The sequence below is a fragment of the Podarcis raffonei genome, chromosome 13 (assembly GCF_027172205.1).
Source record: "Podarcis raffonei isolate rPodRaf1 chromosome 13, rPodRaf1.pri, whole genome shotgun sequence".
Lineage (NCBI taxonomy): Eukaryota > Metazoa > Chordata > Lepidosauria > Squamata > Lacertidae > Podarcis > Podarcis raffonei.
In genome coordinates this window covers 46,562,790-46,589,809 of record NC_070614.1, presented here as the reverse complement: position 1 = coordinate 46,589,809, position 27,020 = coordinate 46,562,790, and the positions used below count along the sequence as shown (strand labels likewise).

The following is a 27,020-nucleotide window of genomic DNA, read 5'->3' as shown; positions in this document are numbered from 1 at the left end:
TGGGATTGTGGCAGGAAATTGCTACAACAGCTTTGCTAACCATCACGGAGCTCAGATCAGAAAATTACCATGTACGGCGTTTGTGGCTTGAAGTCAGAGTACATAGAAGCCTTCCTGCCCAAAATGGTTGTGAGAGAGCTCAAAGATTTCAAAAAGTGTGTAATTGGAGTCCAGCCACAGTGCCTAAAGGAACACAGGTAGAAGGGAGGAAATACTATGACTATAATGGCAAAAGTGGTCAAATTCTGCTATAAATAGTAATAGTAACAATAATAATAACAAAAAAAAAATTATGCCCCACCCATCTGGCTGGGTTTCCCCAGCCACTCTGGGCCACTTACAGCATATATAAAAATTGTAAAACATCAGACATTAAACATTTCCTGATACAGGGCTGCCTTCAGCTGTCTTCCTTCAAAAGAGCATAGCTGGCATTCACCCCTCAAGTCTTTCCCCTTTAATCTGAGGGTGTTTTTTGGGGAGAGGGAGGGGGGAGTATTATAGATGTACTAAATGTAATCGAAATAGGATTTTGGCTCACATCTCCTTCACATGCCTTAATTCTGTTTCTACATCTATTTGATCCTTTAAAAATAATAGTCCTGCCAAACAGATAAACACAGATATATAGATATGCTCTCACACACTGATAAATCCCTTATTATGCAGTTAAATGTGTGTTTTCCTGATATTTATACAGGGCTGGACACATACCTGTTCATGAGATCAGTTGTCCCCCAGAAAAGGCAGGGTTTATGAGTGACTTTTTAGGGTAGGTAAAGGCATGTTGGGTGGATGGCAGGTTTACCATTCCATTCCAAATTGCTAGGGATTTCTGCCATAAAATGTTTTTTTTTTGGGGGGGGGGTTGTAAAAGAAATAAGATGAAAGGGGAGAGAAGAAATTTTTAGCCACCACTCTGCTTTCTGGGTGCCGCTGCACTCAGGTCCTACATACAGCTTTTCTGTAGGCATATAACAGGTTGTAGGTTGCCTTGATATTTCCAGTTGGAAGATGGGATCTATATCTTTGTACCAAAGGAAAGGGCCTTCAACCTACTACAAACATTGCTGCCACTCATTCACCACCCTATAGCCTCCCTAATTTGCCAGCCACTTTGTAAAAAAAGACCACACGTGTTCAGATTTCCTCCTCTTCAGATAGTCTTTGAAGGCTTCATAGACCTTCTCATTCCTCAGACTATAAATAAAAGGGTTCAAAAATGGTGTAAACGCTCCAGTAAGGACTGCAATTCCCTTCTGGACATCCCAATATCATCCCTGGCTGGGCAAGGAGTACATGAATATTGCACTCCCATAAAAGATGGATGTGGCTCTGCTGTGAGAAGCACAGGTTGGCAATGTCTTTCGCTGACCTTTTATGGACTACATATGCAAGATGGTGGCAATGATGTAGACATGAGACACCCGTGACAGACAAGGAGATGACTAACACCAGTCCAGACAGAATGCCCTCCAGAGCCGGAAGGAGCTGCACCTAATCTCAATGAAGTTTTATCATTGGAGCATAGTTGCAGAAAAAATGGTCTATGACGTCATCGCCAAAGAAGGACAACCGAGTCAGCAAAAGCGTGGGAGCAAAGTTGTTAAGGAAAGCGTCAACATTTTTCACATTACTGAACATTGTTGTTAAATGTGTGTTGTTGAAGGCTTTCAAAACTTCCTAATAACAGTAATAACACATCAATGGGAGGGGGGGGTTGTTTTTCAAAAATTTCAGTTCTCGAAATTTTGGAATGCTGTTCTCCAGCCAAGTAGTGGGTGCATATGTGCATATACTGGGATAAAAAGTCCATAAAAATGCACACATTGGTGACAATAACATGTCAAAGTTCATTATATTATGATAAATTGCTTTAAAAAAACATGTAGATTAGGAAGAAATGTGCACATTAGGAGAATTTTTTTCACGAAGACCTGCTGATTTGCCAAAATTTTGTACCAGTTAACTATTTAATCATATAGCTTGGCACTGATAATACCCTAAATATCTCTCTGTCTCAAAAAAAGGAATAATTGACATGTCTGCCCATAATGAAAATAAGAAAACTCTGAATACATTTATAAAGCAAAGCAGCATAATATGCTATAATATGCCTCACCTTGGTATGATGCAGCTATCAGCACCAGATCTATAATATAGATTTCCTATGTCACTTAAATCTTATCATGGCTGGGTGTCTTCCATCATCCTCTCCATAGAATACTAGTGAGACAAGCTTTATTTAAAGATCCCTTGGGAGGAGGATGTTCATCTTAAGTGGAACAAAGTTGCCTTAATTTGTATAGATTAGCCTTCTCCAACCCATGCTCTCCACATGTTTGGACCACAGCTCCCAGCAGCCACTGCCAGATTCAGAGGGTCCCAAATTCAATCTCCAGGTTAGGAGCTGATGATTATTCCACTCTTTCCCAGGCCTATCTGAAGTTGGTAGCAATTGAACCCAGGACTTTCTGTGTGCAAATCAGATGCTCTACCACTCAGCCCTCCCCGCCCCCCACAGTGGAATATGTTGCATCCATAACTAAGGACAGGAGACAATTGGTCATGTGCAGGAAGTCCCCAATTGTTATTTATATATATAAAAACATACACACTGGACATGTCAGCATGTTGGGCAAAGCAAGAAAACAACTAGAAAGGATGGTTATAAATGTTGCCCAAGGACCCTTTTAGAAGATGGCAAAAATGTATCTTTGGATCTCTGTACATCAGTGGTTGTTAACTTTGGTAGGACCACAGGTTAGCTACCCTTGCTCTGTCTATAGGCACCACCCCTGTCCTTTGCCTGTTTCAGTGATGGTCTGCAGTGATTAAAAAGGGGTCCATTTTCACAATAGGGTGTTCCAACCAGAAGGCCCAGTTTTCACAAGAACGGAGGTCGCATGAGGGTTGCTAGTCAAACCTTTGCTGAGCTGCAATTCCCAGCACCCTTAGTAAACTGCAGGTCCCAGAAATCTTTGGGGAAAGCCATGGTTTTTAAAGTGGTATAAGAGTGCATTAAATGTATGGTATAGGTGTGACCAGTGACTTGTAACCACCCTGGCAGAATAAATGAACAGGGGCACAGGCTTCCTGCCTCAGAAGGTTGTTGTGCTGACAAAACTGCATAGCATTTCATTATATTTGCTGCCCCCTAGTGGCACTTAAAGGGTTATTTAATCTTCTACAGTAAAGAGTTCTTCCTAGAAAAAGATACAGTGATTGGTATGTGTGAAAGAAATAAAAACACAATTTCCTCAAAAAAGCTTAAGTTTTCTTAAAACAACCATACTGGGAGTAAAAGTGATTACCAGTATCCAGTAATGTAGAACAGGGTTTTCTGTTGCTTGAAATTCAAGAGGGACACATGATATGCCAAGTTCAATGACTTTTGGAAACCAATGATTATTTGAAAAGAAATTGGTTTATTTGGGCTTCGGATATACCACAAACTGTTTCATGAGCCTATTTTAGTCAATTCACGTTTCCCCTTCCTCTCGTTGTTTCAAACTCCATGAACTTAAAAACATGTTTTCAGTCAAAAGCATATTTCAAAGCATATTTCACCTGCTTGTTCCACAAAGCTGTACACAGAAGTGGTCATAAGAGGACAAACCACATTGTTGAGAATGGCCACAGCCTTACTGAAAGGCTGTACTGCTCTGGTTTCATGTACATAGAGATGCAGCTTCCATCGGAGCAAAGTGTTAAAGTGTTGTGGTGAATGCTTCCTACCATGAATGGCCACATATGTTCCAGGTTGGCTTGCTCTAGATTTCCAGCCCTGGATGCAGATTTGGCCTACAAGGCCTCAAACCAGGTGTGTGTTTTTATATATAAATAATAATAATAAATTTTTATTTGTATCCCACTCTCCCCGGCCAAAGTCGGGCTCAGAGCGGCTAACAACCACTAAAAATAGTACAGTGTATATGAAATCACACAGTCAATTAATTAAAATACATTCTAACATGAATTCAGAATCAAATTAATGGCAACCATTGGGTTAGAGTTGTATGAGGATTACAGAACGAGAGAGGGAGTTAGACTGTGCCTTGGCCAACATCCTGGTGGTACAGCTGTCTTGCAGGCCCTGCAGAAGGATGTCAAGTCTCTTGTGACAGAGCATTCCACCAGATATGGGCCAAGGCCGAAAAAGCCTGGATCTGGTCGAGGCCAGCCTAACCTCCCTGTGGCCCAGGATCTCCAAGATGTTTTTTATTTGAAGACTGAAAGGTCCTCTGTGGGACATACCAGGAGAGGTGGTCCCATAGGTAAGAGGGTCCTTGTCAGCCAAAGTTCATCAAAACCCTGGAACCTCTCAGGTGAGCACTATTGCCAATATAAGAGAGCAAGGGAGAGGTTCATGGTGAGTTCTGGCATCTCTTTTTATATAAAAAAACACTGCCTAAAACTATGATTCTATGATTTTCTGACTATGAAATAAGAATCTGGTGATAATTCAGAGGTTTTCCACACCAATGAAGGCTTTTGTTTTAACGAGAAAACTATTTATTTCGGCTTCTGAAACTCCATAAGAAGTATCATGGGTCTATTTTAACCAGTTCATAACTCCCATTCCTTCAATCATTTCAAACTGCATGAGTTTCTCTGCATTTTATTAAATACATGCTTGCAGGCAAAAGCATTTTTCAAAGCATCTTGGACCTGCCTGTTCCTCAGGCTGTACACAAAGGGGGTCATTAGAGGACAAACCACATTGTTAAGAACGGCCACAACCTTGTTGAAGTTTTGCCCACCATCTCGTTCAGGTATGATGTACATAGAGATGCAGCTTCCATAGGCGACGGTGACAATGGTGATGTGGGAAGCACAGGTGGAAAAGGCCTTCTGCCTCCCTGCAGCACTTGGGATGCGGAGAACAGTGGAGATTATATTCACATAGGACACAACGGTGATAGCAAAAGTCCCCAGTACTGTAAACACTGAAATAATAAAGTCAGAGAGCTCCAAGAAATGTGTGTCACCACAGAGAAGATTTAGTAATGGTTTGCTGTCACAGAAGAAATGGTCAATGATGTTGGAGCCACAAACAGGAAATTGAACATATAGCAGAGTTTGAGCCAAAATCACAGCAAGCGACCCAATCCAAGAGAAGAGCACCAAAAGTGTGCAGAACTTCTCGTTCATGATGGTGGTGTACCTTAGGGGGTTGCAGATGGCCACATATCGGTCAAAGGACATCACAGTCAGCAGGGAGAAATCTGTAGTGCCCAGGAAGAAATAGAAAAACAGTTGACTTATACATCCCCCATACGAGATTGTTTTCCTGCCAGATGCAAGGTTGAACAACGCCTTTGGGATGGCAGCAGTGGTGTATCCAATTTCCAAGATGGCATAATTCCGGAGGAAGAAATACATGGGTGTCCTGAGGCGGAAATCCATGAGAGTGATGGTGATAATGATCATGTTTCCCATTACAGCCATCAGGTACATGATTAAGAAAAGAACAAAGAAAAACATCTCTAGTTTGGCGTTCTCAGTGAATCCCAGCAGTAGAAACTCATTGATCTTTATTTGGTTCTCCATAAAGGCTTGACTTTCATGAGTTATCTGCTAGTAAAAGATGAGTATAGATAAGTAGCATTATTATCATTATCATTATCATTATCATCATTATCATTATGAAGTTAAGCCAAGCCTGCCTGGATCAGACCAGAGAATCATATAGTTCTGTGCAATGTTGAGGATAGAGTTGTGGATACCACAAGCCCTGCCATATATTCCTTCAGCTAAAGTTTGGCAGAGGACTTCACTGTGTCACCAGTGTTGACGTAAGAGTCAGCTGCCACAGTATAGGCAGTTTCTGTACCTGGAGGGAAGGTGATATCATGCCCTTTGCCTCATGCTCCGTAATACCTCATCTCACCAGGTCCATTGTATTGTGACTGCCTCTGCCCTGAAAGAGAGTCTGACTTCACTGTGACAATGGTTGGATTACCAAAATCACAAGCTGAGCCAATGGGATTGTGGAAGGAAATTGCCACAACAGCTTTCCTAACCATCACGGAGCTCAGGTCAGAAAATTACCATGTACGGCGTGTGTGGCTTGAAGTAAGAGTACATAGAAGCCTTCCTGCCCAAAATGGTTGTGAGAGAGCTCAAAGATTTCAAAAAGTGTGTAATTGGAGTCCAGCCACAGTGCCTAAAGGAACACAGGAAGAAGGGAGGAAATATTATGACTATAATGGCAAAAGTGGTCAAATTCTGCTATAAATAGTAATAGTAACAATAATAATAACAAAAAAATATTTATGCCCCACCCATCTGGCTGGGTTTCCCCAGCCACTCTGGGCCACTTACAGCATATATAAAAATTGTAAAACATCAGACATTAAACATTTCCTGATACAGGGCTGCCTTCAGCTGCCTTCCTTCAAAAGAGCATAGCTGGCATTCACCCATCAAGTCTTTCCCCTTCAATCTGAGGGTGTTTTTTGGGGAGAGGGAGGGGGGAGTATTATAGATGTACTATATGTAATCGAAATAGGATTTTGGCTCACATCTCCTTCACATGCCTTAATTCTGTTTCTACATCTATTTGATCCTTTAAAAATAATAGTCCTGCCAAACAGATAAACACAGATATATAGATATGCTCTCACACACTGATAAATCCCTTATTATGCAGTTAAATGTGTGTTTTCCTGATATTTATACAGGGCTGGACACATACCTGTTCATGAGATCAATTGTCCCCCAGAAAAGGCAGGGTTTATGAGTGACTTTTTAGGGTAGGTAAAGGCATGTTGGGTGGATGGCAGGTTTACCATTCCATTCCAAATTGCTAGGGATTTCTGCCATAAAATGTTTTTTTTTTGGGGGGGGGGGTTGTAAAAGAAATAAGATGAAAGGGGAGAGAAGAAATTTTTAGCCACCACTCTGCTTTCTGGGTGCCGCTGCACTCAGGTCCTACATACAGCTTTCCTGTAGGAATATAACAGGTTGTAGGTTGCCTTGATATTTCCAGTTGGAAGATGGGATCTATATCTTTGTACCAAAGGAAAGGGCCTTCAACCTACTACAAACATTGCTGCCACTCATTCACCACCCTATAGCCTCCCTAATTTGCCAGCCACTTTGTAAAAAAAGACCACACGTGTTCAGATTCCCTCCTCTTCAGATAGTCTTTGAAGGCTTCATAGACCTTCTCATTCCTCAAACTATAAATAAAGGGGTTCAAAAATGGTGTAAATGCTCCAGTAAGGACTGCAACTCCCTTCTGGATATCCCAAGATCATCCCTGGCTGGGCAAGGAGTACATGAATATTGCACTCCCATAAAAGATGGATGTGGCTCTGCTGTGAGAAGCGCAGGTTGGCAATGTCTTTTGCTGACCTTTTATGGACTACATATGCAAGATGGTGGCAATGATGTAGACATGAGACACCCGTGACAGACAAGGAGATGACTAACACCAGTCCAGACAGAATGCCCTCCAGAGCCGGAAGGAGCTGCACCTGATTTCAAGGAAGTTTTATCATTGGACCATAGTCGCAGAAAAAATGGTCTATGACATTATCACCACAGAAAGAGAACCAAGTCAGCAAAAGCGTGGGAGCAAATTTGTTAAGGAAAGTGTCAACATTGTTCACATTACATTGTTGTTAAATGTGTGTTGTTGAAGGCTTTCAAAACAACTAATAACATATAAATGGGGGGGGGGTCCTTTTCAAAAATTTCAGTTCTCGAAATTTTGGAATGCTGTTCTCCAGCCAAGTAGTGGGTGAATATGTGCATATACTGGGATAAAAAGTCCATAAAAATGCACACATTGGTGACAATAACATGTCAAAGTTCATTATATTATGATAAATTGCTTTAAAAAAACATGTAGATTAGGAAGAAATGTGCACATTAGGAGAATTTTTTTCATGAAGACTTTAAATAAAAAATATTTAAATACAAGCTGATTTCCAAAATTTTGTTGTTGTTTTTTTTAAATTTTATTGGCTTTTCAACATATATTATAAGACACTACAAACAACAAACACAAACAAACAAACATAAAAACATGTATAATTTCATAAATTTTTTCATATACCCAATTTCAGCGACTTCCCCATGCCTCCCTTTTCTGCATCCCTATTTTAAACTTTTTCAGCAACCCCTGATCTAAATTACTTACAAATTCCTTTCTTTAAACCCTTTTCTTTCCTCTTATCCAATCATTTATTTCTGCAAATCTGCTATGCTTTACTCATGACATTTTAACACTCACTAATTTTACAAGAATTTTTAAGATAAAATTTAAATTTCTTCCAATCTTCTTCCATTTAATTCTATAGCTTGGCACTGATAGTACCCTAGATAGCTCTCTCTCAAAAAAGGAATAATTGATGTGTTTGTCCATAATGAAAATAAGAAAACTCTGAATACCTTTATAAAGCAAAGCAGTATAATATGCTATAATAGGCCTTACCTTCGTATGATGCAGCTATCAGCACCAGATCTATAATATAGAGTTCCTGTGTCACTTAAATCTTATCATGGCTGGCTGTCTTCCATCATCCTCTCCATAGAATACTAGTGAGACAAGCTTTATTTAAAGGTTCCTTGGGAAGAGGATGTTCATTCTTAAGTGGAACAAAGCTGAGTAAATTTGCATAGATTAGCCTTCTCCAACCCATACTCTCCACATGTTTGGACCACAGCTCCCAGCAGCCACTGCCAGATTCAGAGGGTCCCAAATTCAATCTCCAGGTTAGGAGCTGATGATTATTCCGCTCTTTCCCAGGCCTATCTGAAGTTGGTAGCAATTGAACCCAGGACTTTCTGTGTGCAAATCAGATGCTCTACCACTCAGCCACATTCCACTGCCCCCCACAGTTGGCAGTTGGCCAAGTGCTGGAAGTCCCCAATTGTTATATATATATATAAAACATACACACTAGACCTGTCAGCATGTTGAGGAAAGCAAGAAAACAACTAGAAAGAGTGGTTATATATTTTGCCCAAGGACCCTTTTAGAAGATGGCAAAAATGTATCTTTCGATCTCTGTACATCAGTGGTGGTTAACTTTGGTAGGACTACAGGTTAGCTACCCTTGCTCTGTCTATAGACATCACCCCTCTCCTTTGCCTTTACACGATGGGCGCATAGACACCACCTTATACCGTAAACCAACTGACCGACAAACATATCTACATGCCTCTAGATACCATCCCAAACATACCAAACAGTCCATTGTATATAGCCAGGCACTACGTTACAGCCGTATCTGTTCCAATTCTACAGACAGAGACTCTCACCTAAGAGATCTACAGCAAACCTTTTTAAAACTAAAATACCCAGCAGATGAAGTTAGACAACAGATCAACAGAGCCAGACTGATACCCAGAGAGAACTTGCTGCAAGACAGACCCAAAAAAAGAAAATAACAGAACACCTCTAGTCATCACATACAGCTCCCAAGTTAAAACAGTACAACGCATCATCAGAGATCTACAACCTCTCCTGGACAATGACAGTTCTCTTTCTCAAGCTCTGGGAGGAAGACCTTTCATTGCCTACAGACAGCCACCCAATCTTAAACAACTCCTAACCCACAATAATACTACAACCAGACGTAACACGGACACTGGCACCAGAGCCTGCAATAAACCCAGATGCCAACTTTGCTGCCACATACACCCGGACAACACCATTACTGGCCCCAACAACATCACACATACCATCCATCTCGGGACTATTTAATTGCTCATCGTCTAACATTGTGTATGCCATCAAATGCCAACAGTGTCCTTCAGCTCTCTATATTGGACAAACAGGCCAAACCTTACGCCAAAGAATAAACGGACATAAATCAGACATCAAGAATCACAAGACAGAGAAACCAGTAGGAGAACACTTCAATCTCCCAGGACATTCTATACAAGATCTCAAAGTAGCTGTTTTACTACAAAGGAATTTCAGAAATAGACTGGAAAGAGAAGCTGCTGAATTGCAACTCATTACCAAACTTAAAACCATGGAGAGACCTGGTCTGAACAAAGACATTGGATTCTTATCTCATTATACATGACAAAGCCATTTTTCACCTTCTCACCCCTTGCTTTTTCCTGTAAGACCTATTGCAGTCGTTAAGAGTCGTCAACAGGCTCATCACAGCTATCTGCCAATCACCCATTCCCACCACCCTTCTGAGTAATACCCCTCCCCACCTTCTCACTATATAGAAGGATCTGGCAACTTCTGTTTCAGTGTATCTGAAGAAGTGTGCATGCACACGAAAACTCATACCAAGAACTAACTTAGTTGGTCTTTAAGGTGCTACTGGAAGGAAATTTTTTTGTTGTTGTTTCTACTTTTATGAGAGAGGAATATAAACGTATCTAGGGTTCATTTTTTTAAAAGGATTTTGAGTTTCCAGCTTTAGTAGTTTAAAGGCTAGCTTGTGTCTAATTTAACTGTGCTCTATTATCTATGGATTGATCGACCTACATAATTTATTTTTTATGTACACTGCCCAGATAACCTTAGTTGTGGGATGGCATAGAAATACCCTGAATAATAAATACATAAATAGTTCTGCATTAGTCTGCAATGTGACAGGTCAGAGGCTGCAGGAGGGAAACATTAAGCTGTAGCCTAACAAATTTTACTCACAGTAGACCTGTTGAAATTAAAGGACCTTGCTTAGTCGTGCTCATTAATCGCAATGAGGCGAGTCTGAGTATAATTAATATTGGATACAGTCCACTAAGTACTGAACTTACCAGTTGTGTTTCCTCTCTTCTGCCTGTAAAGATATGAAGAAAAGGCCATTTTAAAATGTGTTAAATAAAAAAGTAGAGCGCATAAATCTCATCCCATCACGTAATGACCATTGTACACTCCTGGTAATTGTATTCTAAAAAACAAAACAAAATCTAATAACAAAAATCAAAGCAAATGCCAAAGCAGAAAAGTTGTGTTCTTCGATGCAGCCTTAGGAGCAACAACGCAGATTTCAGAGCACGTCTATGAGAGTTTTGATGATGTTTGTGTGCTGCTTTTAGTAAAAGTAAAAAGCAGGAGGTGGGGGGCACAGAATAATAGCAAGAGAAGGCATTCATTCTCACCATTCTTTGTCCCTGATATCTATAGGATATCTATGTGATGAGGTGACTTCTTTGGTGGTTTCTAACTCAAATTCCCGTAAGTCTTCATTTTCTGTATTTCATTGAGAGCTTCCCAAAGGAATAATGGTTGCAAACAATTAAGAGTTGGTAGGCAAAATGTTAGACACTTTAGACCAGGGTGGTTAATTTGTCACCATCTAGATGCTGAAGAATTCCCAAATCTTGCTGGCCCATCAGCATAATCAACATCAGGGGATATTGGGAGTTGAAGATTCGCACTATGTGGTTTACAACTTCTATTTTCAATACTATTCTATTCTATTTTCTATTCTTTTCTATTTTCAATACTATCAGTCCATGTCTACTCAGAGGACACGCCCACTGAATTCAATAGGACTTTCTCCCAGGTAAACATGTACAGGGCTGCAGAGCAAGTCCCATTGAAATTAATATAGCTTTCTTCTGAGGGGACATGCGTAGAATTTCACCATTGGGGATTCAAGATGGTTCGAGCACAGTTCAGAATTGTTTTTCTTGGGTGAGAAGCAACAGCAAAAAGTTTGTACTACTGCTACTAGATGACCTTTGAGGTCCCTTCCAGCTCTTTGATACTAGGTAGGAGACAGTGTGTCTCAGTGGTCACTCAAGATTTGTGTGTGCAGGGGGTACAGAGGCATTAACTTTGACCCATTTGTGGCCCTCTGCTGGTCAGGGCAGCAATGCACCTACACCTATGGGGCTACCAAAATCCTGAAACTCCTTCAATCCCACTTCTGTCCCAACAAACGCAGTGCTACCACCACTAGGACACTGCTGTATCAGCTCTCATGAGCTGATGGTGATCCTTACTTCTCTCTCTTCTAAGGTCACACGAGTAAGGATTCAAAGAATTGGAACAGTAATACGAAAGTGTTTGCATTGGAATAGCAGGTGATGGGGTGAAACAGCCATGCAAATGACACTTTGGGTTGTAAATCAGAGTCAATGAAACTTGTGGCTTTGGGAGAGTTACATGGAAGAAAGGCTGGAGAGTTACACATCTTGCTCTTGGGCTTGAGGTTCCCCATCTTCCTTCTCTTGGCGGTGCTACATGAGATTCCCATGGGGGCTATTATCATCTAGGGTTGGCATATTTCAAAAAATCCAGGCAAAAAAGTCATTGAGTTGTTGCCCCCCCCCCCAAGTTGTTGGAGCTGCTTTTTAGCTATTTGGAGCTATTTTTCGATAAATCGGCAAAAACAACACTGCCGACATGACTTGCCCTACGTCCTGGATATGTCTGGGGAATTATGGGCACATGCCAACCCAACCTACTCATTCCTTAATCATCAATTCCATCAGGCCTGACAAATGATCACCATATTGAAATCCAAGGTAAAATTGTTCCATTTTCATTTCCTTGGCTGATAGTCAAGGAAAGTTCTGTTCTGCTCTATTTACTGACCCCAGCAGGAAACGATACTGAGCATGCTTCATTTTCGTGAACAGAGAATTTGAGGAGGAACCATTTCACCAAAAATTATCCAGGAAGGGGATCTTGAACAATTCATTGAGGGTGGGGCTCGCCATTACCACAGCTTCTTCTCTCTCCACCCACAACCACCACCAAGCTTGCAAGTGGGGGGTGGGCAGCAGCAAGTGTGTTGGGAGCCTGGCCATTATTTTTCTAGGGCATTTTGGTGGTGATGATGAGGGAAAATTTACTACCCTCCACTCAAAATGATGGGAAATAATTGGGAGGAAAGTCTGCTTCCTTTATTGGGTATAAAACAAAAAATTTTTTTCCTTCCAGTAGCACCTTAAAGACCAACTAAGTTAGTTCTTGGTATGAGCTTTCGTGTGCATGCACACTTCTTCAGATACACTGAAACAGAAGTTGCCAGATCCTTCTATATAGTGAGAAGGTGGGGAGGGGTATTACTCAGAAGGGTGGTGGGAATGGGTGATTGGCAGATAGCTGTGTTTATTGGGTATGTGTGGATGACATAATTTGTGTGTCTCTCCCCCCCCCCCAGCCTTCTTGTCACCTGACCCAATTTTATACTTCTGTTACTTTAACCTACTTTAGTGGTAACTGATTTTATGAAATCACTTGTTTTCACTTATCCCCTCCCAGAGGATCAAAGTAAGGATGAGGCACTTTTGGAACAAAACTAGAATTTTATTTACATAATCTTGATGAGAGATACAGATTAATGGGTTCTCTAATAAGGCACAGCTCATTGTTTCACTCACTCTTTACAGAACTTTATTGAAATTCTCACTTTCAACCTCTCTCTAAACACAACAATGCCTTCTAGAGTGGCTAGTGGTCTGGTCACACTGCATTGTCTCTTGAGACAGATGGGTGCCAACATCAACCAGTAAAACACTCCCAGTCCCTTCTAAGATCTTTATGTTCCCCTCATGATAATGATCTGACTTGCCCTGCCTAGCTAACTTCTAATTCAGCCCCAAGCAGGCTCTGAACTGTGCCCTATCTAGGTGCTCTCTGAGCCCTAACAAACATTCACTGTCAGAAAAGCCCTATTTGATATTTAAACTGTTGTGTTCTAACTCACTCCTCTCTCCTGATTTGACAATAATAGACACAGTCTTGATTGGTTTCTGGGTCAATAGGAGGCTAACCCGGGGTCTGTCTGTCATACCCAGTTAGAAAAAGAAGAAGAGGAGGAGGAGGAGTTTGGATTTGATATCCCGCTTTATCACTACCCTAAGGAGTCTCAAAACAATCTCCTTTCCCTTCCTCCCCCACAACAAACAATCTCTGAAGTGACTGAGGCTGAGAGACTTCAAAGAAGTGTGACTAGCCCAAGGTCACCCAGCAGCTGCATGTGGAGAAGCGGGGACGTGAACCCGGTTCACCAGATTACGAGACTACCGCTCTTAACCACTACACCACACTGGCTCCCAGTTACCCAGTTTTCTATTTATAACCATTTTACACGTGGTGATATCTTGCATTTTCAATGTTCATGCAATCATTTGCTGGTGATATAGTAGCTGAAAGACAGGACTTGCACCCACCCCCAAAAAATACCTTCAGCCCAGAAGAAACACCACAACCAGCAGTCCATCACATACTTGCTCACATACTAATCAACCTGTACAAACTGAATCATGATGGTGCAATGAAGAAAGGAAAGGATACATCAAAGAGCTTTCCTCTTCTTCAGACAGTCTTTGAAGGCCTCCTTGACCTTCTCATTCCTTAGACTATAAATAAAAGGGTTCAGAAATGGGGTAACCATTCCAGTAAGGACAGCAACTGCTTTCTGGACATCCCGAGAGCGTCCCTGGCTGGGTAAAGAGTACATGAAAATTGAGCTGCCATAAAAAATGGAGGCAACAGTGATGTGAGATGCACAGGTGGAAAATGTCTTTTGCCGACCTTTGGTGGAGTGCATGCGCAAGATGGTGACGATGATGTAGATGTAAGAGAGAAGAGTGACAAACAAAGAACTGAGGAGCACCACTGAAGACAGGACTGAAGCCAAAGTTAGATTGAAATGTACATCATTACAAGAAAGCTTTAGCATTGAAGCATAATCACAGAAGAAATGGTCTATAATATTAGAGCCACAGAAGGATAGTGGGTAGAGTAAAATGATTGGGGCAACAGGAGAAAGGAATCCAGCAAGCCAGCAGCCAAAGACCAAATAGGCACAGACCCATCCATTCATGATGATGGCATAGTGAAGTGGTCTGCAGATGGCAACATAGCGATCAAAGGCCATCACAGCAAGAAGGATGGTTTCACACGTGCCAAAGACAAAGTAGAAGTAGCATTGAGCCACACAGCCCAAAAAAGAGATGGCCTTGCTCAGGGAAACCATGTCCACCAGCATCTTGGGGATGATAGATGTGACGAAGAAGATCTCCATGAGTGAGAGGTTGCAGAGCAAAAAGTACATAGGGGTTTGGAGACGCTGGTCCAAACATACCAGTGTGATGATGGTGATATTCCCAGCTACTGTTATCAGGAAAACAACAAGAAGCACCACAAAAACGATAAGCTCCAGGTGTCTAGGAAGTTGAAAACTAGTTAAGATGAACTCGGCCACTTGCTCCATGCTGCTCTGATTCCTCAGTCCCATGGTGAATGTGGAGTTGTGGAATGATCAAGCAGAAGAAACACATTCAGACACATGCAATCCATCGGTCAAGGATGTGCTATGTGAAGTACTTTGTTTTGTCTCTCCTGGGTTTTCCAACGTCCGGCTTCAGTGGATGTCGTCAAGCTTTAATCTTATGAGAGAGGGAGCAAAACTTTTCTCTCTCGACATTCTTCACTGGTCTTTATGTCTATGGCCACTCTTTATTTCTCCACTGTATGTTGTATCCAACTAATTTTTACTCATGGTAGACCTGTTGAAAAATAAAGGACCCCAATCATGCTCATTAATTTCAACTAATATAGTCTACAATCCATTATTGCCTACAATCTATTGTTTGCTGAACTTACCTGTTGTGTTTCCTCTCTTCAGCCTGTGAAGAAATAAATAAAAAGCTATTTTAATATATGATAAAAAGCAGAGCATTCAAATTTCTTCCCATCCAACAAGGAACACTGGAATCTCCTAGCAATTGTATACTTAAAAAAACAAAACAAAACTCCCACTAATAACAGAAATTAAAGTGCATGCAAGAATGTGTTCTTTTGATGTGGCATTAGGAGCAACAATACAGATTTCAGAGTATATCTGTCAGAGTTCTGGTAATGTTTGTGTGCTGCTTTTTCTGGAAATAAAAAGGGAAGATAAACACAAGGAGGCAATAGCAGGAGAAAGAAGCTGTTCTTAGCACTCTTTGTCATGGATATCTATCATCTACCTGATGAGATAGATGCCTTCTCAGGTGCTTGTAAACTCAAATTCCCAGAAGTCTTCATTTTCTACATTTCCTGGAGAGGTTCCCAAAGGAATAATACTTACAAACAATTAAGAGCTGAAAAGTAAATGTTTGATGCTTTAGAACCAGGGGGTTAACCTTTGGCCATCCAGATGCTGCAGAACTCCCAAATCCCAATAGCCCAGGGCAGCAAGGTCAATCACCAGGGATGCTGGGAGTTGAACATCTGTAGGGCCACTCCTATTTTTGATACTATCAATGCATTAGCTATGCATATCTACACAAAGGGAGCTCCTTCTGAATTCAATAGGACTTACTCCCAGTTAAACATATACGATTGTATCATACCAGGGAGCAAGTCCCATTGAACTCTGTGGCTTTCCTCTGAGTAGACATGCAAAACTTTCACTCTTGGGGATTCAAGGTGAATCAAGCACACTTCAGAATGTTTTCTCTTGGGCTAGTAGGAGCAGATTCCCTGCCTGAGAAGGTTTGACCTACAGTGGTACCTTGGTTCTTAAACTTAATCAGTTCCGGAAGTCCATTCCAAAACCAAAGCATTCCAAAACCAAGGCACGCTTTCCCATTGAAAGTAATGCAAAATGGATTAATCCATTCCAGACTTTAAAAACAACCCCTAAAACAGCAATTTTACATGAATTTTACAATCTAACAAGACATAAAATGAAAGCAATAACCAATGTACTGTACTATAAAATAAATAAGACAATATTGTAAATGATAAAAAATAATTAAATTCTTACCTGCAGTGATGATAGTCATTGTTTGGATGGGGGGCTTTCATCCATTTCTGCAGTCACACAATAATCAATCAGTAGCCTCAAAAACAAAAATGCAAAATAAATAGCAAAAACAAAAGCGCCAATACAGTGGTACCTTGGTTCTCAAACTTAATCCGTTCTGGAAGTCCATTTGACTTCTGAAAAGGTTTGAAAACCAAGGTGTGGCTTCTATTTGGTGCAGGTGCCCCGGAAACAATAGCTGACAACCGCATTGGACATTCGACTTCTGAAAAACATTGAAAAACCGGAACACTTACTTCTGGGTTTTCAGCATTTGGGAACCAAGGCATTTGAGTACCAAGGTGTTTGAGAACCAAGGTACCACGATACAGCTAAATTACCCTTGAGGACCCACCCCGTTTTCTGATGCTATTATTTTAATGTGCATTGCTGTTACTAAGTAGGAAACGTGTTTCCTGGTTGGGTACAGAGGTAAATAACCTCCTGTCATTAGCTGCATTGTGCTGGTCAGGACAGTAGTGGAACAGGGAGAGGCAATGTCTGTAAAGTCAAGAGTGCTCCAGGTTAGTGGTAACCCTGTTGGGTCATCTGCACCTGTGGGGCTACCACAAACCTGGGGCTCCTTCAATCCTATTGCTGCCCCAACAAATACACTAGGACACTACTGCATTGGCCGTACTGAGCCACCAATGGGATATCTTACCCTTCTCTCTTGTTAGGTCACCCTACTATGGACTCAAAGCATTGCAACAGTAATGCCAGATCATTTACTTTGGAATAATGGGTTGCAAGGTGGGACAGCTGTGCTTGCTTGACCTCTCACCAGGAGAGTCACTGATGCCCACTGGGAGGAGGAAGGTGGCTAATTTTGCACAGACCAGTATCTGCATGGAAACACAGAATTGTAGAGTTGGAAGTGTTAATGGAGAAATCTGAGGGCTCCCTTGGACAAAAAACAAGGACACCAGCTAGGAATACCAGAGCAAAACAGCAGCCAGTAGGCTTGGTCTTTATTGAAGACTGTTGCGACAGGACTCCCACCTGCCACAAGGTGAAACAAGATGGAAGCCCCAAACAAAAGAGAACCCAAACTTTTATTAGCTGCTAATCCCCATGTTACACCCCCCCAAAAAAAAACTACATCACTAATACATCATGAAAGGGGAGGTCTGGAGGCAGTAATCGAAGCATCCTGGACCCTGCCCCATGGTTCCCCTTGCCCTCCACCAAACACCCATTAAGTGTAACAAAAGAGATATTTACATTTCCCTGTTTCCCAGCCAAATTAATCACACCCTTTTGTCTTCATCTGGTTTTGTTATTTCTGGAACGGCTACCTGTCTGGCACTCAGGTATCAGGATGCCAGGAATTATCACTCAGGCAGAGGGGCTGCTGAGTAGCTGAGCTCACATGTCTATATGTATTTCTGAAGTTTTCCCGGTGAGCCAGTACATAGACACAATTATCAGTGAATTGTTACATTTGGTATTGTGCAGCAGAGGCCCTTTGAATAGATAGGAAGAAACTGTAATGAAGTGTTTTGTGGGGACAAATCACAAAAACATGAGGCTTGAACTCATAACCCTGGGATTAAGAGTCTCATGCTGTACTGACTGAGCTATCCCAGCTCAGTCAAGAGGAGGCTGCTTGCAGAATCAGCTCAGCCCAGTGGTTCCTTCGACCAAAGCATTGCTTTGATCCCCTAATCACTTCCAGGGGTCTGAGACCGACAGGCACTGACTGGCTTTCTTTAAAAGAAAAAGAAAGGGGGAAATAGAGAGAGGAGGCTGCTTGCAACATGTCAGGAACATTATTTCCCAGAGTGACAGCGAGGGCTCCGAGGACCAAGGGGGGTGACAGGCAGAAAGAGACAGAGGCTTGCTTTCTTCAAAAGTGAGGCAAGCCACTCCCATCCTGGAATGCAGGTCATAAATTTCCAGGACAGCGTAAGGCAGGCAGAGGGGCCGCAGCTTTCAGACATGCTCTCAGGGGAGGAGGGGAAAACTGGACAATCTGCTCCTGAGTCTCCTCATACTAGGAGGATGAGAAGAGTCCAGGCTTGGTGTCACACCAACAGGAGGACGAGCAGATGGTGGATATCCTGTTGGAAAAGAGCCCACCCTCCAGTGGGCTCAACTGACCCAACGAGTGAGGAAGATTGAGCTGTGTGCTTGGACTGAACTACTGTGTAAATACCGATAAATCTGAACGTTATAAAACCACCAGCCTGCTTTCTCTTTGGTGTGAGAGGGAGATCGTAAATACTGACATGACATTTGCTCAGGAATGGGTCCCTTGGGCAGGTCCTCTGATATAAGTCTGCTGACACCCTCCTTCTATTGCCTGGGTTGAGAAACTTTATTGATCTGAGGGCAGGACTCTTATCTGGGCCACGTTTACACTCATACTCCCCTCTCTTCCATCCAGACAAGAAGCAGAGTTCAAGGACACATTCCAGATGTGGAATAACATGTGTGGGTGTGAAGCAGAGCAAATGAAGGGTGTGGCCTGAGGAGAGTTGTGGACACCAGATAGAGAGGCTTAAAAGGGAAAGGTAAAGGTACCCCTGCCCGTACGGGCCAGTCGTGTCCGACTCTGGGGTTGCGCGCCCATCTCGCTTAAGAGGCTGGGGGCCAGCGCTGTCCGAGGACACTTCTGGGTCACGTGGCCAGCGTGACGAAGCTGCTCTGGCGAGCCAGCACTAGCGCAGCACACGGAAACGCCGTTTACCTTCCCGCTAGAAAGCAGTACCTATTTATCTACTTGCACTTAAGAGTGCTTTCAAACTGCTAGGTGGGCAGGAGCTGGGACCAAACGACGGGAGCTCACCCCGCTGCGGGGATTCGAACCGCCGACCATGCGATCGGCAAGTCCTAGGCGCTGAGGTTTAGAGAGGCTTAGTGGGCCACAAATTTGGTACTTCTATATGAGGCTCCCCTTCCCTTCAATGGGTCCACTCTAAGTAGGTTTAATATTGGATACAACTCAAAATATTTGTTTTGTTGTTTCTTCACATTGCTTCAAAGGCAGGGAGGCTTGCAAAGAGAGCTGGCTGGTGTAAGGGTAGGTGGTGAACCCCATTTCTGGGCCTGACTCAACATGTGCCTTTGCTATTTGAATGGGTACTTCCATACACATATTCTTCAATTTAAAGTTTGCCTTACGTGTGTGTTGGGGACTAGTTTCCACCAATTGTCTCCCCTTGACATATTCACAGCTAGAAGTGTTTGCTTTGGAGGAGGCCTCAAGGGACCATGATAAACTTAGATAATGAAGTGATAGTTGGCATCATTTATCTGCTTTGTAAGAGTTAGAAGGGGAAAGAAAAATTAAGGGGAAAGAAAGTATGCATACCTGTCAACTGTTCCAGAACACAAATGGAGTGTATTTCTTCCTATATGCATAAAAATGTAAGGTTATCATCACGTAGCCTCCAATGGAGGTTTTCTAGTCACACATCACAATCCTGAATTTGCATGAAGTCAGCGAAGGGAAGGAGAGAAAAAATGAAGGCAGGTTGTACACAGTTTTCAATCCTAGTAACATGTGTGATCTTTGAAGCTCCAGGTTCAATGTATGAATTTAGAAGAGATATTTTATTAACAAGCAAACACCCATATATGTACAACATCCATCAGCTGAACTTAAAATTCTCCAACAGAACAGGGGGGTTGCTGAACGAAGCGAGCATGGGAGATAGCCCCTGATACATAATATTTGTGAATTGTTAATTTTTCTTACCTGTCAGCTTTAAAAAAGGTAAAGGTACCCCTGCCCGTACGGGCCAGTCATGTCTGACTCTGGGGTTGCGCGCCCATCTCGCTTAAGAGGCCGGGGGCCAGCACTGTCCAAAGACACTTCCGGGTCACGTGGCCAGCGTGATAAGCTGCATCTGGCAAGCCAGCACAGCACACGGAAACGCCGTTTACCTTCCCGCTAGTAAGCGGTCCCTATTTATCTACTTGCACCCGGGGGTGCTTTCGAACTGCTAGGTTGGCAGGCGCTGGGACCGAGCAACAGGAGCGCACCCCGCCGCGGGGATTCGAACTGCCAACCTGACGATCGGCAAGCCCTAGGCACTGAGGTTTTACCCACAGCACCACCCGCGTCCCCACCTGTCAGCTTTAGTTTCTCTCAATTTCCCATAATCATAAATTCAGTTCTCTACATTTCCATATCGGTTTTCATTTTTAAAAAAATTGTACTTAAAATTCATTAGCATCATTTTATTGCACATTTCTCAAATACAAACATTGTTGCAAAGCAACTGTCACTAATATACACATTTATACGCACACTTCACTCTAGTACGTGCATTTTTGTACATATTACTTGGTGGAATGACAGCATTGCAAAATTTGAGAAGCATACTTTTGGGGAAATGGTGGTTTTTGGGTTCACCTATTTTCTTTTGGAAGCCAGAAATAGGTAGGTTCTCTCCTCATTTCTATTAGCCACACATTCAGCATTAATGAAAGGAAACTTAAAGACAGATATCTCTTTGAGTAACTAAATTTTGCCTCAGAGTTCTAATGCATACAGCTGTATCTGAATAGGACCCATTCCACAAACACTGAAAACACAGCTTTAATGTGTGTGGACGATGGATATGATATCACACTGAATGTGCAAGTGGGAGTATCATGTAAATAGTATCATATATACACCTCTCTGAACTGGTGGGAAAGATTTAATTTAGCTTGCATTTAAACACAAACCTACCTAAGTCACACTTTCTGAAATAGTATGCATACTGAAACTCAACTGTCCTTGAGCCACATAATGTGTACAAAAATTTGTCTCTAGGAAAAAGTTTGTGATAAAGAATAATTTAAGGATGTTGACAAGGCGGAGCATGCACAGAGGAGGGCAACCAAGATTAGCAAGGGTCTTGTAACCAAGCCTTATGAGGAACAGTTGAGGGAGTTGGGTATGTTTACTCTGGGAAAGAAGAGACTGAGAAGAAATATGCTAGCCTTCTTCTACTTGCAGACTTTCGTGTCTCAAATTGTTGCAGTGCCCCAGAAGTTCCGTGGCCAGTGCAATCAAACCAGTTTTGTTCCCCTAGATTTGCCTTTGCGTCTTCAAATATCTAAAGGGCTACCACTTGGGGAATATAGAGCAAGCTTGTTTTCTCCTGCTCCAGAGAGTAGGACCTGAATCAATGCATTCAAGTTACAAGAAAGGAGATTTTGGCTAAGCACCAGGAAGAACTTTCTCACAGTGACAATTATTTGATATTTCAGCTCAGTTCTAATGAAAACTCTCTACACTATCCCCTAAAAACCCTATGCCATAATCAATTCCAATAAATTTCTCAAAGAATATCAAATTACAATATAAGTCACAATAACTTAAACTCCCAAGGCATGCAGATAAGAATCATACACACAGTTATGACAGTTGTCTGTCTTTATCAGATGGAGCTCAGTTTCTACAGAAGTATGAGAAGGATAGAGCATTCCAATAGTTTCAGGCAGTGGGAAAACTCATGAAGATGCCAGTAGCAGTGTCAATATATACTTTCCCTGGATTGGGACTTATTCAGGAAGAGGGGGAGAATTAAATTTGAGACTGCATCCCCAAGAATACTAGCAAGGGATCTACAGGATATTTAATCCTACTTTTCACCCTTTATTCCAGCAGCTCTAATTGCCAGAAAACATGGACTGGAACACACAGAGTGAAGGTCAAACCCCAGTTACCCAGTTTTTTATATACGGTCATTTTACATGTGGTGACTGAATTGCACTTCCAACATTCTTGCAGTGATTTGATGGTGCAATTGTTTAATTACCTTTATTGAAGTTGAAAGAAGGGGTCACTTCTTCCTATCAAACTACATCAATGCAGAAGAAACAACACAACCAGCAGTTCAACACCCTTGTTCGCATTCCAATCAACCAGTACAAACTGAATCAGCAGGATGCTATGACGAAAGAGCAAGATGAATCAAAGAGTTACTTCATTCTCACAGTGTGAATCTCCTTTTCTTCAGAAAGTCTTTGAATACCTCCTTTACCTTCTCATTCCTTAGACTATAAATAAAAGGGTTCAGTAAAGGTGTAACAGCTGCTGTAAGGACAGCAATGCCCATCTGGACATCCTGGGAGTATCCCTGGCTGGGTAAAGAGTACATGAAGATTGAACAGAGATAAAAGATGGAAGCAACAGTGATGTGAGATGCACAGGTGGAAAATGTCTTTAGTCGACCTGTGGTGGACTGCATGCGCAAGATGGTGGCAATGATGTAGACGTAAGAGAGAAGAGTGGCAAACAAAGAGCCCAGGAGCACCACCGAGGACACGACATTCTCCAGAGCCAGGTTGAAATGTACATCATTACAAGAAAGCTTTATCATCGGGGCATAGTCACAGAAGAAATGGTCAATGGTGTTAGAGCCACAGAAGGATAGGTCCAAGAGCAGGATGACGGGGACAAGTGTAGTGACGGAACCACAAACCCAGCAGCCCAAGACCAGATCGGTGCAGACCCATCCATTCATGATGATGGTATAGCGAAGAGGTTTGCAGATGGCGACATAGCGATCAAAGGCCATCACGGCAATAAGGATGGCTTCACTGCCGCCAAAGGAGAAGTAGAAATAGCATTGGGCCACACAGCCCGAGTAAGAGATGGCTTTGTTCAGAGAAACCATGTTCACCAGCATCTTGGGGATGATAGATGTGACGAAGAAGACCTCAATGAGTGAGAGGTTGCAGAGGAAAAAGTACATGGGGGTTTGGAGGCGCTGGTCCAAGCATACCAGTGTGATGATGGTGATATTCCCAGCTACCGTTAACAGGAAAACAAGAAGCAGCACCACGAAAAGGAAGAGCTCCCATTGCCTAGGAAGTTGGAAGCCAATTAAGATGAACTCGGTCACCTGTTCCATGCTGCTGTGATTCCTCATTCCCATGGCCAAAGTGGAGTTGTGGGATGATCAAGCAGATGAAACACACACATATACACTTTAGGGTTTGTATGATTTAAGGAAAGCTGTTTTTCATCTCTTCCAGTAATCTGGACACTAACAGGGTCCCCCTCCCTTACAGTTGCAAAAAGGCTTACACTTAAAACCAGAGCATCCCAATCTTCTAAAAGAATACATTTTAAAAAAAAAAATCAACATTTTCTCATACATTACTAGTGTTCAAATTTCCATTGAACCCTGTGGGACTGACTTCTTACTGTAATTAAAAAACAATTTATTTTGCAATGTTTATGTACTGCTTGGTTGTATTGAAACCTCTAAGCAGTTTTATTGGCTCCTAGACATCAAAAATTTGCTCTTTAAATACCTTCCTGGAGAGGAGAGCCTCATATGCATTTTCAGTTCAAGCGCTAAAACAATTAAAATGCTAACTTTTTGCTATGTAATTATTGGATTGTGTAGTATAGCATAGATAATAGTGTGTCTATTATTCACATCATTAAATTTACTGGTCACTGTTTTACTAAAGTAATTTTAAGTGACTTACAATATATAAACAAAAGAACAGAGACATTAAAACCAACAAAAAAGAAAACAAAGAGAAAAGTAAACATTACACAAAAAGCAAAGCTACCCATCTTGATCCATAAGTTAAATAAGAGATAAGTGTTTGTGTGTAGAGTAAATTTGTAGAGTGTTGCCTAAGTATGGTGCAGTTATCAGCTGAAAGTCTCAAACAGAAATGATGTAAGTTTTCCAAGTCCATTAGTCTTACCACGGCTGGGTGCCTTTCATAATCCTCTCTATAGAATACCAGCAATGCACACTTTATTTAAAGGTACCTTGGGAAGATGACAATTATACTGAACAGACCAGATTTCTGCTGCATGCATGAATCAGTCTTCTCCAACCTTGTGCTATCAATGTGTTTGGATTACAATTCCCAGCAGCCCCTGCCAGGTTCAAACAGTCCCATGTTCAATCCTATATCCCGGTTGGGTTGGCAATTTCTCCAGCAATTTCTCTGCCTGGACATGGTAGAGGTTGCACCTGGGATCTTATTCAGGCAAAGCAGACGATCTATGATTCAGCTACTATATTCTCCTACTCTGAAACATGTGTGCTGGCATGATATTGACAGGTTGCATTCAAAAGGAGAAACATAATACTATTTCATCAATTATTTTCCAGAGGGAGGAGTTATTTTCCAACAGTTCATTTAGAGCGGGGCTCACCTTTAGAAACAGTAAGCCCTTTTCTTCTTACTGTTTGTGGAATGCTCTCCCCAGAGAGGCTCATCTGGTGCCTTCCTTTCATATATTTAGGTGCCAGGAAAAAAAAATTCATCCTCTCTGTACCTTTGGCTAATTAAATAATCTATGGCCTTTGAAACTGTGTTTGTGGTTTGGGGGAGGATTTCATTTGTAATTATGTTATGCATCGTTGTGTTTTTATGCAGGTGACTCCCCACTTATCTTGGGGTTACATTCCGGGCCCCCTCACGCTTAAGTGAAATCACATAATGTGGGGAGCACCCTTTAAAGACCCTTTAAACTCCCTCTCTGCCACTCTCTCTTCAACCCATACCAAAAATACTGTGTCCCAAAATATCAACAACTAGAATTGAAGCTCTGGGGTGGGCAGGAGGCTGGAGGACGTGTGGAAAAGTGACTGCTGCTGCTGCGCTGCCCCACACATCGTCTGTTAGGCAGGGAGGCTGAGCAGCCTAAACAAAGCCCCACTACACTTCTGGTCTCTAATGGGCTTCCTCTCTCAGCTCCGGGGATGGTCTATCCATGAGCCACAAGCACTCTCCAGCTCTCTCCCACCATTTCCTGGTTTGAATTGAATTATTTGATTATTTCCCAGCACTGCGTGTATACACAGTTGATTATTAATTGATTGTGTGTATGTGTATGTGGAGGGGATGCCTGTACTGCAAACTGCCCTGTGATCCTCAGATGAAGGGCGGTATAATAAATAAATAAATAATAATGATTACAATACATTAGCTTATCTTCTTCTTTCTCTCCTCCACCCCAAGGTTGCAAGTGGAGTCGGGCACAGCAGCAGCAAGTGTATTGGAATTCTGGCCAGGAGTTTTCATCCTTCCCAGGATCCCAGACTTAGTGACATTAGAGGGAAGACAGGGGAACATTCGGCTCCACCCTGTAGAGCACAGGTGGCCAACTCCCAAGAGACTGCGATCTACTCACAGAGTTAAAAACTGACAATGATCTACCCCCCTTTTTAGGGTTCAGGTCAAAGTTATTGAGTTTTTCAGGGAGGAGGTAAAATGTTGAGCTTTTTTTAGGGGAGCCACAGTTGTTCAGCTTCTTTGGGGGGAATCAGTGATCTACCAGTAATCTACCACAGACATCCAATGATCTACCTGTTGGACATGCCTGCTATAGGGCAACGATTGACTGTTGGGTGGGACACCTCACTTGGCAATCACGTGGCATCATTATGAAGTCACACGATTGGTAGTTCTGCCAATGTGCCTAAGTCCCCAACATGGGACAAGTTCAAGGAACATCACTGGGAGGAAGAAGTGATTTTCACTGAATAGGGACTACTTCACCTTCCTTGAGCAAGGTGTGTGTCAACATCTGATCAGCTGCTGGACATTGGAAAGCAAACCTTCCTTCAGCAAAGGAATAATCGGGAGCCTGCTTTAATCTCGTAATAGTTCCTTTGAAACCGCACCCTTATCTGCCCCATAACTTATGCAAATATCACATCGTGTGTATGGTGGATGTGTGCAGCTTTCCCCGAAATGGTTTGAAGATCCCAATGGGGGCACCTGGAACACCACATTTGGCTCATATGTCAGAGATTCCCCACCCATGTACTAAAAGAAAAAGGTGACTACTACCCCACATGCACCCTAACAGCATGGAAAATACCTGGAGAAAAGTTTGCTCAATGTTCTCCATTTTCTGGGCATGTGAGAAAAGGTGCATTTTTAAAAAAATAACCTTCTTGTCATATGACCCAATTTTGTATTTCTTTTTCTTTAACCTACATTACATAGTTGTTGTGATAGTGGAATGGGTAGTGGGGAGAACCATGCACAGCACCTTGTGCTCCTTGGAGGTAAGGTGGAATTTAACCCATCCAGTGCTTTTTTTCTGGGAGTACGCAGTGATATGCATACCGCTAAACATTTTGTGAATCTAAGTTTGGCCTCGTTGAGGGGTAGTATTTCAATATGAGTAGGAAAATGAGAGTACCCCTAAACATTTTTTTAAAGAAAAAAGCACTGACCACATCACCCTACAACTTGCTCTCATTCGCCAGGCAATTTGTAGAAGAACAAATCAAACCAATGACAGTTCAACAAAGGAAGAGCAGGATGGATCAACAAGTTGCTTCATTC

General features: G+C 42.1%; 3 protein-coding genes across 3 annotated transcripts; all 3 read right to left on the bottom strand.

Annotated features, from left to right (window-relative positions):
* Positions 1 to 4,590: 4,590 nt before the first annotated feature.
* Positions 4,591 to 5,553, bottom strand: LOC128399112 (olfactory receptor 6C65-like). The gene has a single exon (XM_053360374.1). The coding sequence runs from the start codon at positions 5,551 to 5,553 to the stop codon at positions 4,591 to 4,593; it is 963 nt and encodes a 320-aa protein (XP_053216349.1).
* An 8,687-nt stretch (positions 5,554 to 14,240) lies between these two features.
* LOC128399111 (olfactory receptor 6M1-like) lies at positions 14,241 to 15,185 on the bottom strand. The gene has a single exon (XM_053360373.1). It carries the CDS (start codon positions 15,183 to 15,185, stop codon positions 14,241 to 14,243), a length of 945 nt encoding a protein of 314 aa, XP_053216348.1.
* A 7,490-nt stretch (positions 15,186 to 22,675) lies between these two features.
* Positions 22,676 to 23,617, bottom strand: LOC128399110 (olfactory receptor 6M1-like). Its single transcript, XM_053360372.1, has one exon. It carries the CDS (start codon positions 23,615 to 23,617, stop codon positions 22,676 to 22,678), a length of 942 nt encoding a protein of 313 aa, XP_053216347.1.
* Positions 23,618 to 27,020: the final 3,403 nt, after the last annotated feature.

Bases quoted from the DNA above. Each gene is read 5' to 3' on its own strand.
- LOC128399112 (XM_053360374.1), bottom strand. From the start codon at position 5,553: ATGGAGAACCAAATAAAGATCAATGAGTTTCTACTGCTGGGATTCACT.
- LOC128399111 (XM_053360373.1), bottom strand. From the start codon at position 15,185: ATGGGACTGAGGAATCAGAGCAGCATGGAGCAAGTGGCCGAGTTCATC.
- LOC128399110 (XM_053360372.1), bottom strand. From the start codon at position 23,617: ATGAGGAATCACAGCAGCATGGAACAGGTGACCGAGTTCATCTTAATT.